The sequence below is a fragment of the Triticum urartu genome, chromosome 2, assembly GCF_003073215.2.
Source record: "Triticum urartu cultivar G1812 chromosome 2, Tu2.1, whole genome shotgun sequence".
Classification (NCBI taxonomy): Eukaryota; Viridiplantae; Streptophyta; class Magnoliopsida; order Poales; family Poaceae; genus Triticum; species Triticum urartu.
Genome location: NC_053023.1, coordinates 328,917,855 through 328,934,939, shown reverse-complemented (window position 1 = coordinate 328,934,939; position 17,085 = coordinate 328,917,855). Strand labels below are relative to the sequence as shown.

The following is a 17,085-nucleotide window of genomic DNA, read 5'->3' as shown; positions in this document are numbered from 1 at the left end:
CGCAGCCCAAAACGGTCACACAAGTGAGGAGTTTCCTTGGCCTCGCTGGTTTCTATAGGCGTTTTGTGAGAGATTTCAGCACCATTGCTGCACCTCTCAACGAGCTTACAAAGAAGGATGTGCCTTTTGTTTGGGGTATCGCACAGGAAGAAGCCTTCACGGTATTGAAAGATAAGTTGACACATGCTCCTTTACTCCAACTTCCTAATTTCAATAAGACTTTTGAGGTTGAATGTGATGCTAGTGGAATTGGATTAGGAGGTGTGTTATTACAAGATGGAAAACCTGTTGCATACTTTTCTGAAAAATTGAGTGGGCCTAGTCTGAACTATTCTACTTATGATAAAGAATTATATGCTCTTGTTCGGACCTTAGAAACATGGCAACATTATTTATGGCCCAAGGAATTTGTTATACATTCTGATCATGAATCTTTGAAACACATTAAAAGTCAAGCAAAACTGAACCGTAGACATGCTAAATGGGTTGAATTCATTGAGACTTTCCCTTATGTGATTAAACACAAGAAGGGTAAAGAAAATGTTATTGCTGATGCCTTGTCTCGTCGTTATACTATGCTTTCACAACTTGACTTTAAAATATTTGGTTTGGAGACCATCAAAGATCAATATGTTCATGATGTTGAATTTAAAGATGTATTGCAGAATTGTAAGGAAGGGAGAACTTGGAACAAGTTCGTTCTTAATGATGGATTTGTGTTTCGTGCTAACAAGCTATGCATTCCAGCTAGCTCCGTTCGTCTTTTGTTGTTGCAGGAGGCGCATGGAGGAGGATTAATGGGACACTTTGGCGTCAAGAAGACGGAGGATATACTTGCTACACATTTCTTTTGGCCAAAGATGAGACGGGATGTTGAGCGTTTTGTTGCTCGCTGCACTACATGTCAAAGAGCTAAGTCATGACTCAATCCTCAAGGTTTATATATGCCTTTGCCTGTACCTAGTGTTCCTTGGGAGGATATATCTATGGACTTTGTTTTAGGTTTACCTCGAACAAAGAAGGGGAGGGATAGCATATTTGTTGTCGTGGATAGGTTCTCGAAAATGGCACACTTTATACCATGTCATAAAAGCGATGATGCTCTTAATGTTGCTGATTTGTTCTTTCGTGAAATTATTCGCTTACATGGTGTGCTAAATACTATTGTTTCAGATCGTGATACTAAATTTCTTAGCCACTTTTGGAGATGTTTATGGGCTAAGTTGGGGACTAAGCTGCTTTTTTGTACTACTTGTCACCCCCAAACTGATGGACAAACTGAAGTAGTCAATAGAACATTGTCTACTATGCTTAGGGCTGTTTTGAAGAATAACAAGAAAATGTGGGAAGAATGCTTGCCTCATATTGAATTTGCTTATAATCGTTCATTGCATTCTACTACTAAGATGTGCCCTTTTGAAATTGTGTATGGTTTCCTACCTCGTGCACCTATTGATTTGTTGCCTCTTCCATCTTCAGAGAAGGTTAATTTTGATGCTAAAGAACGTTCTGAATTGATTTTAAAAATGCATGACTTAACTAAGGAAAACATTGAGCGTATGAATGCTAAATATAAACTTGCTGGAGATAAGGGTAGAAAACATATTGTGTTTGCGCCTGGAGATCTTGTTTGGTTACATTTGCGTAAAGATAGATTTCCTAATCTGCGCAAATCAAAGCTAATGCCACGTGCTGATGGTCCTTTTAAGGTGTTAGAGAAAATAAATGATAATGCATATAAACTTGAGCTACCTGTAGATTTTGGGGTTAGTCCCACTTTTAACATTGCAGATTTGAAGCCTTATTTGGGTGAGGAAGATGCGCTTCCGTCGAGGACGACTTCATTTCAATAAGGGGAGGATGATGAGGACATCAATACCATTGTTACACCCATAGCCCCTACTGTTACATATACTGGACCAATTACTAGAGCTCGCGCATGCCAATTAAATTACTAGGTACTTTCGTTTCTTGGTAATGATTCTAATTTTCATGAGATTATGATGCTGCCTAAATTGGATACATTTGTTTTGCTTACAAATGAAGGGCCTAGCTTGGAGAAGGATGAACATTGGAGCAAGAACACACATGGAGTTGATGGCATGCGCAAGGGGATCAAGAACGGAGTTACAAGTGATGATTTCAGGACTTTAAAGCCGCCATAAGGAGTGCATGAAGCCTTGGACGAAATATACAAGATGCCACTTCATAATATTCGTCCATAGGCTATTCTAGGTGCTGCGTCACCTTATTAATGGGCCAGGCCCATGTAATTTCAAAATACTTAAGTATAGGCTATTTTTAGAGTCCGTATGTGTGGGGAAACAAGAGTTAGGGTTGGTTTCGGACCCCACCCTCAAGGGCCACGAAATTCCCCCCTCTTCCTCCAGATATACAGCCCTTAGGGCATCGTTTAGACTTTGGGTTTTGTTTAGATTAAAAGTTCGCCATAGCTGCAACTTCGCGTACTTCATTTGTGTCCAACGACCAGACCAAGACGTCACAGAACCCCACCTTGATCAATAAAGCTTTCATCTTATATTCGCAATATCCCGATTGGAATCTCAGTTTCTTGCTTGTTCTTCATTTGCTCGCAGGAAACAGACCCTCGTGGTCAGGTTGATCGTGCTCCGGCGTGGTCAATAACCCTCGGAAGTTGGTTTAGCGATTGCTAAGGCGCGACGTCTCGCACGTTCGTAGTCGGATCGTCAAGGTCGACTCCCACAGAAAACGATAGCCACCATCTCATCGAAACATCGGGACACCTTAGCCTCTATCACCGCCAAGACTCCACCGCTCCACCACACGACGACACAAGTCACTTATCAGTGTGCTGTGTCGAGCCCCCAAGTGATTAAGTGGATGTCATTTGGCACATGGCAGCCATTTGGAAGGGAGATTCCCCCTATATGACACCCGTCGAGAGGCGTTTCATGTAGACATGTAGAAGATCGTTAAGCGGCGCAGCAGGCTTACCGGGCTGCATCCTCAGCGTGACACCTAGCAGTGCATTTAATGCACTTTGTCCTAACTGCCTGAGTTAGGTATGATAGCACTGGTGGCTATCTAATCAGTAGATAATGACTAATTTGCCACCATGGTAACCCCTTAGCCTATAAAAGGTGGGCCATGGCAACCTAAAAGAAGATTCAGAACCTTGTATACCTGTACACACGTAGCTGCTCTCCCCGAGGCGACCTTGCCGGGCTTGAGCATTGTGTGTCCACCATAGTCCCCCCTTCAATCTACCAAAGCAGGAGTACGGTTTAGCACTTCTCAACGGCCCAAACCTGGGTGAAAACTACCAGGGTTACCCCTGTCGTGTTGTTCCATGGCTTCTGCTCTTTGTGCAACGCGATCTCCCCCTACCGAACCACAAGGGGATGATGGCCCCATAGGTGATCGTGCTCCACCACGACATAGAGTATTAGACATAGAGTGCCTATTCTTGATGGGGAGTTTTATGGTTCCAATGCTTACAAGAGTCTTGGTGGTAACCCTTTCGGTTTGGTCATTGTTGATGATTTTTCCAGATTTATGTTGGCGTTCTTTCTTGATGACAAATCGCAGGTCCAAAAGATCTTCAAGAACTTCGCTAAGAAGGCCCAAAATCAATTTGAAGTTAACGTTAAGAAGGTTTGAAGCGATAATGGAATGGATTTCAAGAATGCCAATGTGGATACCTTTCTTGACAAAGAAGGCATTTCACATGATTTCTCGGCTACGTACGCACCTCAACAAAATGGAGTTGTTGAGAGGAGGAACCGCACTCTTGTTGAGATGGCGAGAACGATGCTTGATGAATACAAAACGCCAAGACAATTTTGGGCGAAAGCGGTTGAGACAGCCTGTCATGCTACAAATCGATTATATCTTCACAAGCTTCTCGGTAAAATGGCATACGAGCTACTCACCGGTAACAAACTCCAAGTTGGATACTTTCGAGTATTTGGCTCAAAGTGCTACATTCTTGATAAGCATCGTCATTCGAAATTTTCTCCTAAATCTTATGAAGGTTTTCTACTTGGTTATGGCTAAAAGTCTCACGCTTACCGTGTGTACAATAATTTCACCCGAAAGGTTGAAGAGATGGTAGATGTGAAGTTTGATGAATCTAACGGCTCGCAAGTAGATCAACTACCAATTGATGTAGGAGACAAAGACCCCTCAGAAGCAATTTAGTATTTGTCTATTGGCATGATCCGTACAACTGAGGTAAAGGAGAGTACTTTGTCCATTCAAGTAGAAGCCTCAACTTCACATGAAGGTGAACCACAAGTTGACATGGAGGCATCCACAAATGGAACACGTCAAGACGAAGGGAATGAGGAAGTACACCAAGATGACCCACCTCAACCTCCTACTCCATCTCCACAACTGAACGATGACGCCACCAACAATGGAGAAGAACAAGATTATGATGAGGATGTTCCACCACAATCGAAGCAAAAGCTCTCATGAGTTAGAGAAAGAGTCTCAAAGAATCATCCCATCTAACAAATCCTCGACGACATTCACACCGGGAGAATCACTCGCGCTAAAACTCATTTCGCTAATTTTTGTGAACATTACTCATTAATTTCTAGCATTGAACCTATGAAGGTAGAAGAAGCCCTTGAGGACCCAGATTGGATAAATGCTATGCACGAAGAGCTACACAACTTTGAGCGAAACCAAGTGTGGACATTGGTTGAGAAGCCCAGCGATGATCAAAACGTCATTGTAACAAAGTGGGTGTTCCGGAATAACCAAGATGAGGATGGAAAATTGGTATGCAACAATGCCCATCTCGTTGCTCAAGGCTACACTCAAGTCAAAGGTATGGACTATGGTGAGACATGTGCCCCCGTTGCTAGACTTGAGTCCATTCGCATTTTACTTTCTTATGCCAATCACCATGATATCACCTTACACCAAATGGACATTAAAAGTGCTTTTCTAAATGGTGAAATTGAGGAGGAAGTTTATGTTAAACAACCTCCCATCTTTGTTAATCACAAGAAACCTAATCATGTCTACAAACTTCACAAAGCTCTTTATGGCCTTAAATAGGGTTTGAGATTGGGAAAATTGAGTCTACTCTTTCTACTAAAAGCATTAATGGAGAACTATTTGTTTGCCAAATCTATGTTGATGATATCATATTTGGTTCTACTAACCCTCATTTTAGTGAAAAGTTTGGAAAGTTAATGTCAGAAAAGTTCGAGATGTCTATGATGAGTGAACTCAAATTTATCCTTGGTTTTCAAATCAAGCAAACAAAGGAAGGGACCTTTCTTTCACAAACAAAGTATACCAAGGATCTTTTCAAGAAGTTCCACATGTAAGAAAGCAAAGGTATGAAAACACCCATGCCTACTAGTACATCTTGACTTGACTAAGGATGGCAACCCGGTTGACGAAAAGGTTTACCGATCTATGATTGGTTCATCATTGTATCTTTGTGCCTCCCGTCCGGATATTATGCTGAGTGTGTGCATGTGTGCACGATATCAAGCTGCTCCTAAAGAATGTCATCTTAAGGTTGTGAAAAGGATAGTTAGATATTTGATTTATACACTAAACTTTGGCATTTGGTATCCTAAGAGGTGATATTTTGATATTGTTGGCTATTCTAACTCAGACCATGCCGGCAACAAGGTTGATAGAAAGTACACTTTGGGTACATGTCAATTTCTTGGTAGATCCCTTGTCTCTTGGTCCTCCAAGAAACAAAAATTGGTATCTCTATCTACCGCCGAAGCGGAATACATTGCCGCGGGATCATGTTGTTCTCAATTACTTTGCATAACCCGAACTCTTGATTATGGGATACATGTGAGACATGTTCCATTGCTTTTTGACAATGAGAGTGCTATTAAGATTGGACACAATCCCATGCAACATTCTTGAACTAAGCATATTGAAGTTTTTCACCATTCCATTCGTGATCCTATTCCTAAAGGAGATATCAATCTTAAGCATGTTCATACCAACAAGCAACTGGCGGATATCTTCACAAAACCACTTGATGAAAAGATATTTTTGTTGCTTGAGGAGTGAGTTGAACATCATTGATTACTTATATTTGGAATAGAGATTCCATTTGGATGCATGCAAGGCATGAGCCTATATGATTAATCATTGATATTACTCTTATGATGCTCATCATTTGTCTTTGATATATTTGCACCCTTGTATGTTATCTAACCCTTGTAGGTACTCGAATGAGCCTCAATATATGAGATTGCAAGTCACTAACATCTTGAGCAACTTCTACATCACCAAGTATCTATGCTTTTGTTGTTGAGATCAGGGAACAAGTCTACACTCAACATATCCTTTGACAATATCTATATGATGAATTTCACTGTTGTCAAGTTGGATACATAAGAGTTATTCCTTTCAAGACTGACCCATGTAGGAAGATGAGCTTGAAATTCATAGGGATGCTCCCAACTCTTGATGGATCACATCAACATTGAGCATCCACCACAAGGTCAACTACATGATCAAGTTCAACAACAAACCCAAGGTATGTATTGTCCATTTTAGAGAAGCTTTACTCCAAGTCATGAGTTAAAGAAAATCAACAAGATAAGATTACATCAAGACACTTAATGGAAAATTGCAACCCTATTTTGAGCTTAACGATGAGTATGACCTATGATTAAGTGATTTCACTTGACTCCTAAGTCAATATACTCTAACATAGGTGACTATGTCTCCTACCACATCTAGATGAAGTTCTCTAGTGTTCCTTTTTTGTTTGGTTCTTTTGCATTTCTTCTTGATATTGTGTTTCTCTTTTAATAAAAAACTTTAAGTAAATTGAACTTTTCTGTTTTGTATCTTTAAGTAAATTCATTGCAAACTCTATCAAATTCCTTGAAATTGTGGAATTCCAATTGCAAGCGAGTTGAGTTGAAAAAAAAAATTTCCTTTGCATTGAACTTGGTCACACCGATCCAAGCATATCGGCCAAACAAAAGCACAAGTTCTACTTGTACACAGTTCGACGGTTCAACCAAAAGGGACAAACTCAGTCTCACCAATGTGCTCTGTCTGTGACTGCCCCATCTCGGAGTCACCAATTGAGTGAATTGGCTCCACCGATTTCATTGCTGAAAAAACACCTTTGCCATCTTAAAGTGTTTATTCCATTTAGCTCCACTCAATGATTCTTTCCCTCTATCTGCATCTTGAGCTGCATTCTGCTTCGCTGTGTCTCTTAAGGACCACACTCACTTGACTAATATCCGTGAATACTACCCTTCATGGAATTGATATCGAAGGGGGGGAGAGCATTAAAACTTACCTTTACAAAAGCTCTTCTAAGAAAGAAAGGGAGATGCACTTTCATAAGAGGAGAGAATTTGCATGTCTTTAAGAGGGGAGAGACATGCCAGTTGTTATTCAGTTATTATTTTTCTCTAAAAATCCACTTCACTCTGATGAGATCTTGATAAGCCCTAGCTTCACTACAACTTTCTCTGATTGTTTCTCACCCTACCTTCTCCCATTTTGCAGTACTAGATTCAGGGGGGAGAGTGAGCCCATGCTTAGGGGAGAACAATCCTTGGAATTGCTTTCAAATTTTTAGTTTTTGGGGGATGTGTCTATAATTAAATAAAGTACCCACCCTGTGATACTCACCTATTACACGTCATCCTAGGCTTGGTATTCTTGTGGATCTCGAAATCTCTTTCTTGTCTGAAGTTCTCTTGTGTTATTTAACCATGTTTTCTTAAATTTGCTTCTTCAAGAGTCAGTTCAAGGAACGCAAGGTAAGTACATGCATCTCACTCATGTGCATGATGGTCTCTTGCTTTTGCACATATTGTTTCCACGAGCGAATCAATAACATGAAGGTACATCTCATATCACTTTCTGCTCTAATGCATATGACCAAGATACATCTAGCGCATTACCTACTCTATCATGTTGTGCATTCACATTTTATTCAACTCTATCATTACATGAGTGCACACATGTAGGGGGAGTTCATGCAAGTTACATGTTCCTCCAAAGCTTTAGTTATTACTCTTCACATTATTCACATGAAGCTTTGTTGTATGTTGTCATAAATTACCAAAAAGGGGGAGATTTAAAGCACAAGTGCTCCCTTGGTGATTTTGGTAATTAATGTCAACATATCTTTTTTTGATCTAATAGTGTTATCTAGTATATTTCAGCTAAGTTCAATAGTGACATGGCAAGGACAAGAGGATGTGGAACTCCTTAAAATTGCTAAGGACAAGGATTGGCAAAAGCTGAAGACTCTACATCTTTGTCCATAGAAAAACCAATCTTTCCCTAATAATAAAGCACATATTGACTTTAGGGCGCTTATACGCGCCGGTCGACCGGCGCATTTCTGGCCGGTCGACTGCCAGCCGCTTGATTTGCCCAATAATAACCATCGGATCTTATCTTCAACCCCCAGCTACCCAACCACCCATCCTCTATCTCTTCTTTGCACGGCCATGAAACAGCAAAAAACTTCTCTCGCACCTGTCCAACTGCCACTCGGTGCTCATGCCATCGTAGCAACTACGACGCACGCCCCCCCCCCCCCCCCCCCCCCCCCCCCCCCCCCCCCCCCCCCCCCCCCCCCCCCGCCGGCTGCTTGCAGCACCGCGTCTCACCGCGCCACTCCAAAGGTCGCCGTTGCAGCAAAACGCATTGTGCCCCTCCAGCTCGTTGCCCCATCGGTGCTTCGCGCCGTCGTAGCAACTACAACGCACGTCTCTCTCGCCGGCTGCTTGCAGCACCACCGGTCGCCACCACCGCCGTCGGTGTCCTCGTGAATGGTTGTAGCAATCGTCAAAAACGGTTGTAGCAATCGTCAAAACGACAGTAGCAAAAAACGACACCAGTTGCATCAGAAGGGCGGTCGTCGCCGCTTGCCGGCGCCGCCGTTGGTGTGCTGGTGAACCGTTGTAGCAATCGTCAGCACCGGTAGTAGCAAAAAACAATGTCAGTTGCAGCAAAGCGTTGTCGTGACGTCGCCACCGTCAGTGTACTCATGAACGGTTGTAGCAATCGTCAACGCCGGTAGTAGAAAAAAACGACACTGGTTGCAGCAAAAAACAGCGGCGGGTCTCGACATCGTTGTGAATGGTTGTAGCAATCGTCAAGGTTGGCCGTAGCAAAAACGCCGACGGTTGTAGCAAAAACGTCGTCGCCACTGTCATGTCGCGGCATCATCATGATTGGTTGCAGCAGTCGTCCATTGCTGGTCCCACCATCCTGTAGGCCCGATGCAGCTCCGTATATTGCTAGTTCTAGGCTCTTGCATTCATGGTAGCATGGGGGCATTGTGATGATGGAGCGGGTATGAAGACAACAGAGAGACTGAAGCTGAGGAGAGAAAACGAGTGGAGGAGGATGCATGCGGAAAGAGATAGGCCGAAGGAAAAAATAGATTGCATTGGACCACAAGCTAGCGATACGCGTTGGATTCGATCGGCGGAATTTCGGCCGGTCGACGGTGTACGAATGTTTACCTTGACTTTATCGGGTACACCGTTGTGGTGTTTTCACACAAAGGTCCATGTGGTTTTTATGAATTAAACCCACCATCCCTATGTAAGTTGATATGGGAAACATTCTAATTTTGCAAATTCACCCCTGCATTTTGCGCTCCTTTCCACATCTTATCCGCCGGCTGGAAGGCCTCTGTCACGCACGACTACACCCGCCGCGGGGACGCTGCGGCCGACATGGCCGCCTTTGATGTGGCCATCTCCGGCCCGGACACGGCGCCTGACCTCTGCCTCGCCGCGCATCAGTACAACCATCTCCTCCACCTGCTCGCCTCCGCGGACCACGTCGTGTTCCCCGTCCACCCCGCCGCCGCCACGGGCCGCGTGTTCGCGCACATGCTCTAGGCCAGGGCGCCCACCTTCGAGGCCACCATCACCTTGCTGGCCCGCATCATCACCGTCGACGTCGAGGGCGCCAACGAGGCCTTCGACCTCGTAGGAGGGAGAAGTATGGCCTGGCGGCGTGCCTCCGGTCCTACAACCCCATGCTTAGCGCTTTTCGGCGCGCTGGGGAGGCCGGCATGGCCTATGCGATCAAGCTCCACATGGCGGCATTCGCCGTCTTGCCGGAGGAGGCTGAGGAAGTCGCACTCCTGGAGGTGAGTGCCAAGGTGGGGGATGCAGACAATGTGTATGAGTATATGCACAAGCTACAGTGAGCCATGGGCTGCGTGACAGAGGAGACCGCTAAGAGCATCTCTAGCCACGCCCCAACAGGCGCCAAGGCCATTTTTTAGCGCCGACGCCGAAAAATCGGCCTAGTCGCGCCCCCACGAGCCTGTTTTTCGCCGGATTGGGCCGAAATTGGCACCGACGCACCCAACCCGAACCCGGCACGCTGGGGGGCGCCCGGGGGCACCGACACGAACGTTTTGGCACGAAAGAGTGGCGGGACCGGCGCGGCAGCGAGACGAAGGCTGGTCGTCCTCGTCGTCTCGGTTTTCTCATGGGGAATCAATGCCAAGGCTGCCGCCGGTCGGCCTGCCATTGATTCACGGGCGGCGAAGTGCGGCGACGCCACCCCGCCTTCCGCCAGGCGTTCGCACGTGGCCGCCCCCGAGCCGCTATAAAAGGCGAACCTGGCCGCGCCGGTGAGGCACCCATCTCCCCCTCCTAGCCGCCGCACTTCCTCCCCTCTCTCTCTCTGCCGTTCGAGCCCCTCTCTCTCCCCCGGCAACCATGAGCGGGAGGTACCCCAGCGACGCGGCGGCAGCCAACGGTTTCGGCCGCCGCTTGCTGCATGAGTGGGAGGCCTACCTCCTCCACGAGGCCAACTACCCCGCGCCGCCCGACGTACGCGCTCCGTCGCGGTGGAGGCTCAGCGCCGGCGGGGTCCCTGTCCCCCCTCTGCCCGTCCCCGAGACGCCCGCCTATTTCCACGCCGAGATCGAGCGTGCGCGGGCGCCCCTGACGGCCGAGGAGCGGGTGCTCCCGGAGTACGCCACCGGTAACCAGGCGGCGTGGGCCGCGTACTTCAGATGCCGACAGGAGGAGCGGCTCGCCTCCACCAACAACGCACCGATGCCGCGCGGCCGCAACAACAGTGAGGGCCGCCGCCTATGGTGGGGCGTCCTGGGCCGCACGCTCAGCGGCGTCCTCGCGCACCTCGAGGGCGGCAACGAACCACCGTTCGAGTACCCGACCGCTCGGGGTGGCGGCGCGTGGCTGCCGAGGAGGATGATGGGATGGTCATCTCCTCTTCCTCCTCCCGCTCACGATCCTCCTCTCACTCCTCCGGCGCGCCGGCGTTGGTCAGCGTCAAGCCAGAGTCGTCCGAGACGCCGCTCGGTAGGCGCACCCACGGCGCCGGCCTTGTCATCAGCGACGGCGGCCGTGGCTCCTCCTCCTCGGCCCCTCCTCGCGTGGTCAAGCCGAAGAGGGAGCCAGGGTTGGCGACGGTGAAGCAGGAACCGGGGCTCGCCGCCGTGAAGCCGGAGCCTGCTCTCGCCGAGGAGGCCGACGAAGAAGAGACCGCCTTGAAGTGGGCGTGTGAGGACTACGAGCGCGTGGAGCTGGACCGCCAGCACCGTGCCCTGGAGGAGATCGCCGAATGCCGCTGCCGTGAAGCAGCGCGTCGGGGCGAGGGGTCGAGCAGCGGCGCTGGCCGTGTCAAGGAGGAGAAGCAGGAGGACGACGCCGGCGACGACTACGCCCTGCTCAGCGCCTACTTCGGCCCGTAGTTTAGGGTTTTTTCTGTCCACTTTATTCGTGTAAAAAACGTCTAAATTTTGGCGAAATATGTCATGTTTGTTGAAATGTGGCCGTGTTTGCTGAAATTTGGCCGAACTGTGGGGACGTCTGGGGCCCGACCTGGGGGCGACGGCTGGGGATGTGCTCGCCCCCACGCCGAAAAAACGCCGGCTCGCCCTCAAGCGGCGATTTTCGGCGCGTCTAGGGGGCGCAACGGCTGGAGATGCTCTAAGGTGTTGGAGGGCTGGTTCCAGAGTGAGGAGGCGATGACGGCTGGTAAGGCTGGTGGCCCTCGACCGCAGCACGACGCTGGACCTATCCCATGGCGGCACTGGCTGCCGGGGACAAGGTCATGGTTGATGCTTTACCACCTAAAGCTGTTGACCTGGAACAAGAGGGCAAGGTGGATGTGAGGGGATTTTTTATTTTGCCACTACTTACTTCGCACTTTGACGATTAGCCACTCGTTACTTTGTATTTGCTTACTTGCCACTACTTAGTTTGGAATTGAGTGTTTTGCCCCTATCATTTGGGACCCACGTGGAAATCACCAGAGTGCCCCTGCCCGTTCGATTCACCGAGGAGACGAGCTCATCTCCTCCCTCGTTCCCCATCTGGCTCTCGTCTGTCGCTATTGGTGCTCGACAGAAGACAACGGCGGTTCGTCCCGGCAATTCCCGGTGGTCCTCGACAGCGGTGACTAGGTCTCTCTCTCTCTCTCTCAGCCCGCCGCCTGTTATGACGCAGGTGGTGCTGTTTGCCGCCGCTGGTCCCGCGTGCACGTGCGTCGCCGTCGCTCTGTTTTGCCTCTGCTGCTTCTTGTCGGCCTATACAGGTGTTGATGTTCATGGCCGGCCCATACTGCTGCTGTTTGTTTGTGGCCCTGTGTGTTCTTGCTGCTTACTCGTGGTCAGCGGCAGACGTGGTGGAAGCGCTCGCTGCTGCTCGGCTCCACTTGGGCTCCGTCGTTCAGCCTTGGCGTGGGCCTGGGCGCCGCTGTCTTTACTGCTGCTCCCCGCTGTTCCCATCAGCTAGCTGGTGCCGGCCTTGTCCGCTGCTCATAGAGGAGCGCCACCGTCTACTGTCGTGCAAACAAGGGATGAGATTGAGTTCTTCGCGTGCGTCTGAGTTCGTGGCAAATAGGCACACAAGGGTATACTTGTCCAGTGCATTGTGCATGTAATATGTTTGTCATTTGAAATTATTTTTTGTGTAGAAAATGGCAAAAAATCAAATGGCAAACAAAAGAGTGGCAAAAGATCAATTACAATCTAAGCAGTGGCAAATTGTCAAAGTCCAAAGTAAGTAGTGGCTGAAAATCAAATCGCCCGGATGTGAGGGTGGAGGCGCATGCCGTGGTGCAGGATGTTGTGGTGTCTGAAGCATCTGAGGTGTCGGAGCCAGACGTGAAGAGCGAGGAGGTGGTGGTCCAGGACACAACCAAGATGCATTCTGCGCATCAACCAGAGACCAAGGCCGAGGAGGTGCTGGTCCGGGATACGGACACAAATGTTGTGGTGTCAGAACTACAAGCAAAGAGTGAGGTGTCATGGTCTCGTGAGGCAGGTGGTGCGCATACTACAGAGGCACAATGTTTCTGCTTGTTTACCATCCATCCCCAACATTTTGAAGCTGCGATGTCTCATTACGCGTGGTGTAAAGAGGTAAATAGCACTGAAAGAGATCATCAATCAATCACTGGTTTCTCATCTTAGATTCCACCAAGCAACTCCTAACCGTTGCTATCCGTTCTCAGATGTATTCAGCAGATCAACAAGGCGAACAGAGGCAAACTTACCCCGGAGGAACTGAAAGAGAGACAGGGCAAAGCTATGCAGGACCCTGAAATGCAGAACATCCTGACGGACCCTGTGATGCGGCAGGTAAGTTCATCATCAGATGTCTATTTCTCCTCTTTCTTGGGCCAGATCTTCCTTTGGCGAACGGTGCGATTCCGTTGAGGTGTTTGTTGTCTGTAGGTGTTGATTGATTTCCAGGAGAATCCAAGGGCTGCCTAGGATGGCTCGGGAGCACGAACGCAACGGCGGACGCGATTGGGCATCGTTGGGTTCAGTGATTGGAGACGTGGCCATTCATCCCCGACGGATCTATGCTGCCACAGCCTGAGAAAGCGTATAGAAGGGAGGGTACGGACGAGCACCTATAGGACAACCCGCCATCACGACCAGCGATTGTCCACTCCGACAATATCCCTGTGGTCATAGTCGAATCCTCCTGTCCTCTCGCGCCGTGTATAGTCAGACTTATTTGCATGCACCATAGGTTTTATGAACATGGAGGTGTAGTCATCCGAGGTGCAGAAGCTCCATCACCTAGCTCTACCTCCTCCACTACGCTGACAAGTAAGCTAGGCCCTTCTCATCTACATTGCTTCCTCCCTGCCTGTGATTTATTACTTCGAGCCTGCTGTTGTTTTATCATATATACAGACCTATCTATGTTTAAGTGTGACCATTAGCTTATGGAACAGGAGAAACAAAGTGTTCTTTAGCAGATGCAAACCTTTCCATGCTAGAATTGGACCAAGAATTACTTGTGTTGCCTGTTTGGTATGTATAAACATAATTTTCTTGGATGTCATAGAAAAATCATGCTATAGCATAATTTTTAATATTTGTAACTTGGAATAAGATCATGAAAGTAATAGAGCGCTTCTTGAATGCATGGAAACAAAAAAAGGATATCTCAGAGTCCATATGTCATATATTCTGAAACTAGTGCACATGGATATGTATATTCTTGGTTAGTTTTTGTTCTGTTTCTGTTGTATATGCTCTAAGAGTCTAAAAGAAGATGGGGTAGCGCTACTTGATTTCCTGTAAAATTTCAGTAACAGTTAAGCAATAGTGACCATTGAGTCAAAGCTCATGTCGATGGTCTATTATTGACTGTTGCACTTATATAGAGTGCACCCATATAATATCTGCTGGTTTATCTGACTTATTTGATCTATATGTTGTTTTTACGAGCAACATGAAGATAAAAACAATCTCAATTAAGTTCACACAATTATATAATTTTGGTTTGCTGAAAGGTAATGCCATGTCATTTCAATACTACTTATCTGGTTTGCGTCTGTTATTTACTGGTCTGTCTTAAATAAGGAACTAAACTTTTGTGTTGATTTACTTTTTGAGGACATTTAGTTAATGATTTTCCTTATGATCCTTCTCCTTACCATAAATTCAACTAATTTAAGTTTCATCTTCCAAAGTTGTATATACCCCAAAAAGTACCTAGCGAAAAGAAAATCAGAGAGATAGACATTTGAAAATCAAACCTTTCTGGAAAAAATTCCATGTCGACAGTAGGCTTCATATAAATGCAATAAATCCATTAGCTGATGCGTCCTATCATTAGCTCTTATCAATAATTCTATTAAATTTTGAAGCTGACCTGTCCGCCCCTTGGCTTTGGTTGCCACAACAACGGATTGCTTGGAATACTAATAGGATGGCTTGGGATTTGGGAGTACGATTCCCAAACGTGTTACTATCATATTTGGCTTGCATTGGTTGTGCAGGAGGAAGATGTTGGTTGATTGGAGTCCCTCGGAGCCTAGCAGTGCTGCTCAGCCCTATGCATTCCATTGGTCGCCTCGGTAGGTAATTGGGATCCTCACGCTACCAATTTGGTCATCCCTGGGAAACATCAAGGAGATGATGAGACTGCATCTTGAGAAGAGGCATTATTTACAACTCAGTATTATGTCATGCATGGAAGAAGCACTCGATCTTATTACTAACTACTTCCTCTGTACACAAATATAGGATGTTTTAGACTGAACATAGAAGTCTCTAAAACCTCTTATATTAGTGTACAGACGGAGTAATAACATGTAAACAGTGTGTTGCGTTCCTATTTGATCGTGGATTTCAAGCATACTGCTAACAAAATGTTGGAGAGCTTGGCAGGTTTCAACTAATTCAAAACATACCAATACTAAATTTCTAGCCTTCATATTGCCATGTATATCCCATATAAATTTCTAATGTTTATGATTAGTATAACTACATTTAGCAGTTGTTGCGAGCGAAAAACAATTCGGTAGAGCAAATTAGTTGTTGTTGGACTCAAAACAGTAGGCGCCAATTTGCTTTTGTGCAGTGGGTGGGGAGAAATTATATATGGTAGAAGCCAACCTGGTCGTTTATGTTATTTGTTGGATGACATTATTTATCTGTTTGGTTACTTGTGCAGAACTTTATTTGATTGCTGAAATTGAGCTTGCATTAGCAGTTTTTCTTTTTGAATGTAGTCCCGGTAATTCTTTCAGTTGGGAGATTAAACCCTAAATGAGTTATTATATTCTTCAGTGATTGTTGCTTGACTTTCGCTAGAGATTTTTTTCACAAGAAATGGGTGTTTAAATGAAGGATTCCATTCCCCACTTTAATAATATTTGAGGGACTATATATATTCATGGTATATATCAATATCATAGAACATGTTATATATTTTTTGTATATATGGAGATACTATTTTCTATACACATAGTGGTACTACTGGAGAAAAAGAGTGGTGAATGCTACATATGTAGAGCAATTGTAATTTTACCTGAGAATTGCTTTTCTATTTAAACATGAAATCTGATTGTTGACAAAAAATTCTACAAACCCCTTAATTTATGGTACACTAATTTTCCTGCCTGTTATTTGGTAGGGATGAGGTGTTCAAGTGTCAATACTAGATGTAAGTACTACAAACTACCAAGATAGCACATTTTCTGAATAAAAAGTACATGTTATAATACATGAATAAAAGTGTCATCATTTCAAACCTAACTGGAAAAAATTTGCGCATATATTCTCTAAGAGAGAATGACCTAATGAGATCAAGAGTTTCCATTCCCACCATTTGAACCTTGATTTCTAGCCTTCCCCAAGTTGCTTTCCACTCAAATCCTTCTTCCACCATAACCAAATCTGTGTGAGAGAGTTGAGTGTTGGGGAGACTATCATTTGAAGCACAAGAGCAAGGAGTTCATCATCAACAACCAATCTATTACCATTTGGAGAGTGTTGTCTTCTAAATTGGTTAGGTGCCGCTTGGGAGCCTCCGACATGATGTGGAGTTGAACCAAGAAGTTTGTAAGGTCAAGGAGATCGCCTACTTCGTGAAGATCTACCCGAGTGAGGCAAGTCGTTCGTGGGCGATGGCCATGGTGGGATAGACATGGTTTCTTCTTTGTGGACCCTTCATGGATGGAACCCTCCATGGATATCAGAATCGGGGCTCCGCGGACCCAAGAAGGTTCAAACTTTGGGATACGCTTGCTACCTTTGCTAAGCCCCGCCTCGCGACCCACAAGATCACGACGATGCTTCGGCGTACTCGAGCGAGAGGA

General features: G+C 46.2%; 1 protein-coding gene across 1 annotated transcript; it reads left to right on the top strand.

The window, feature by feature from the left end:
• Positions 1 to 13,066: 13,066 nt before the first annotated feature.
• LOC125537198 (hsp70-Hsp90 organizing protein 3-like) lies at positions 13,067 to 16,517 on the top strand. Its single transcript, XM_048700500.1, has 3 exons — positions 13,067 to 13,381; positions 13,474 to 13,600; positions 13,697 to 16,517. Exons 1-3 carry the CDS (start codon positions 13,227 to 13,229, stop codon positions 13,733 to 13,735), a joined length of 321 nt encoding a protein of 106 aa, XP_048556457.1. The 5' UTR covers positions 13,067 to 13,226; the 3' UTR covers positions 13,736 to 16,517.
• The last annotated feature ends 568 nt before the right edge of the window (positions 16,518 to 17,085 follow it).

What these genes read in the sequence shown, in the direction of transcription:
- LOC125537198 (XM_048700500.1), top strand. Translation starts at nt 13,227, where the DNA reads ATGTTGTGGTGTCAGAACTACAAGCAAAGAGTGAGGTGTCATGGTCTC. An exon ending in ATTACGCGTGGTGTAAAGAG is followed by an intron (nt 13,382 to 13,473) that starts GTAAATAGCACT and finishes ATCCGTTCTCAG; the next exon opens with ATGTATTCAGCAGATCAACA. An exon ending in CGGACCCTGTGATGCGGCAG is followed by an intron (nt 13,601 to 13,696) that starts GTAAGTTCATCA and finishes TGTTGTCTGTAG; the next exon opens with GTGTTGATTGATTTCCAGGA.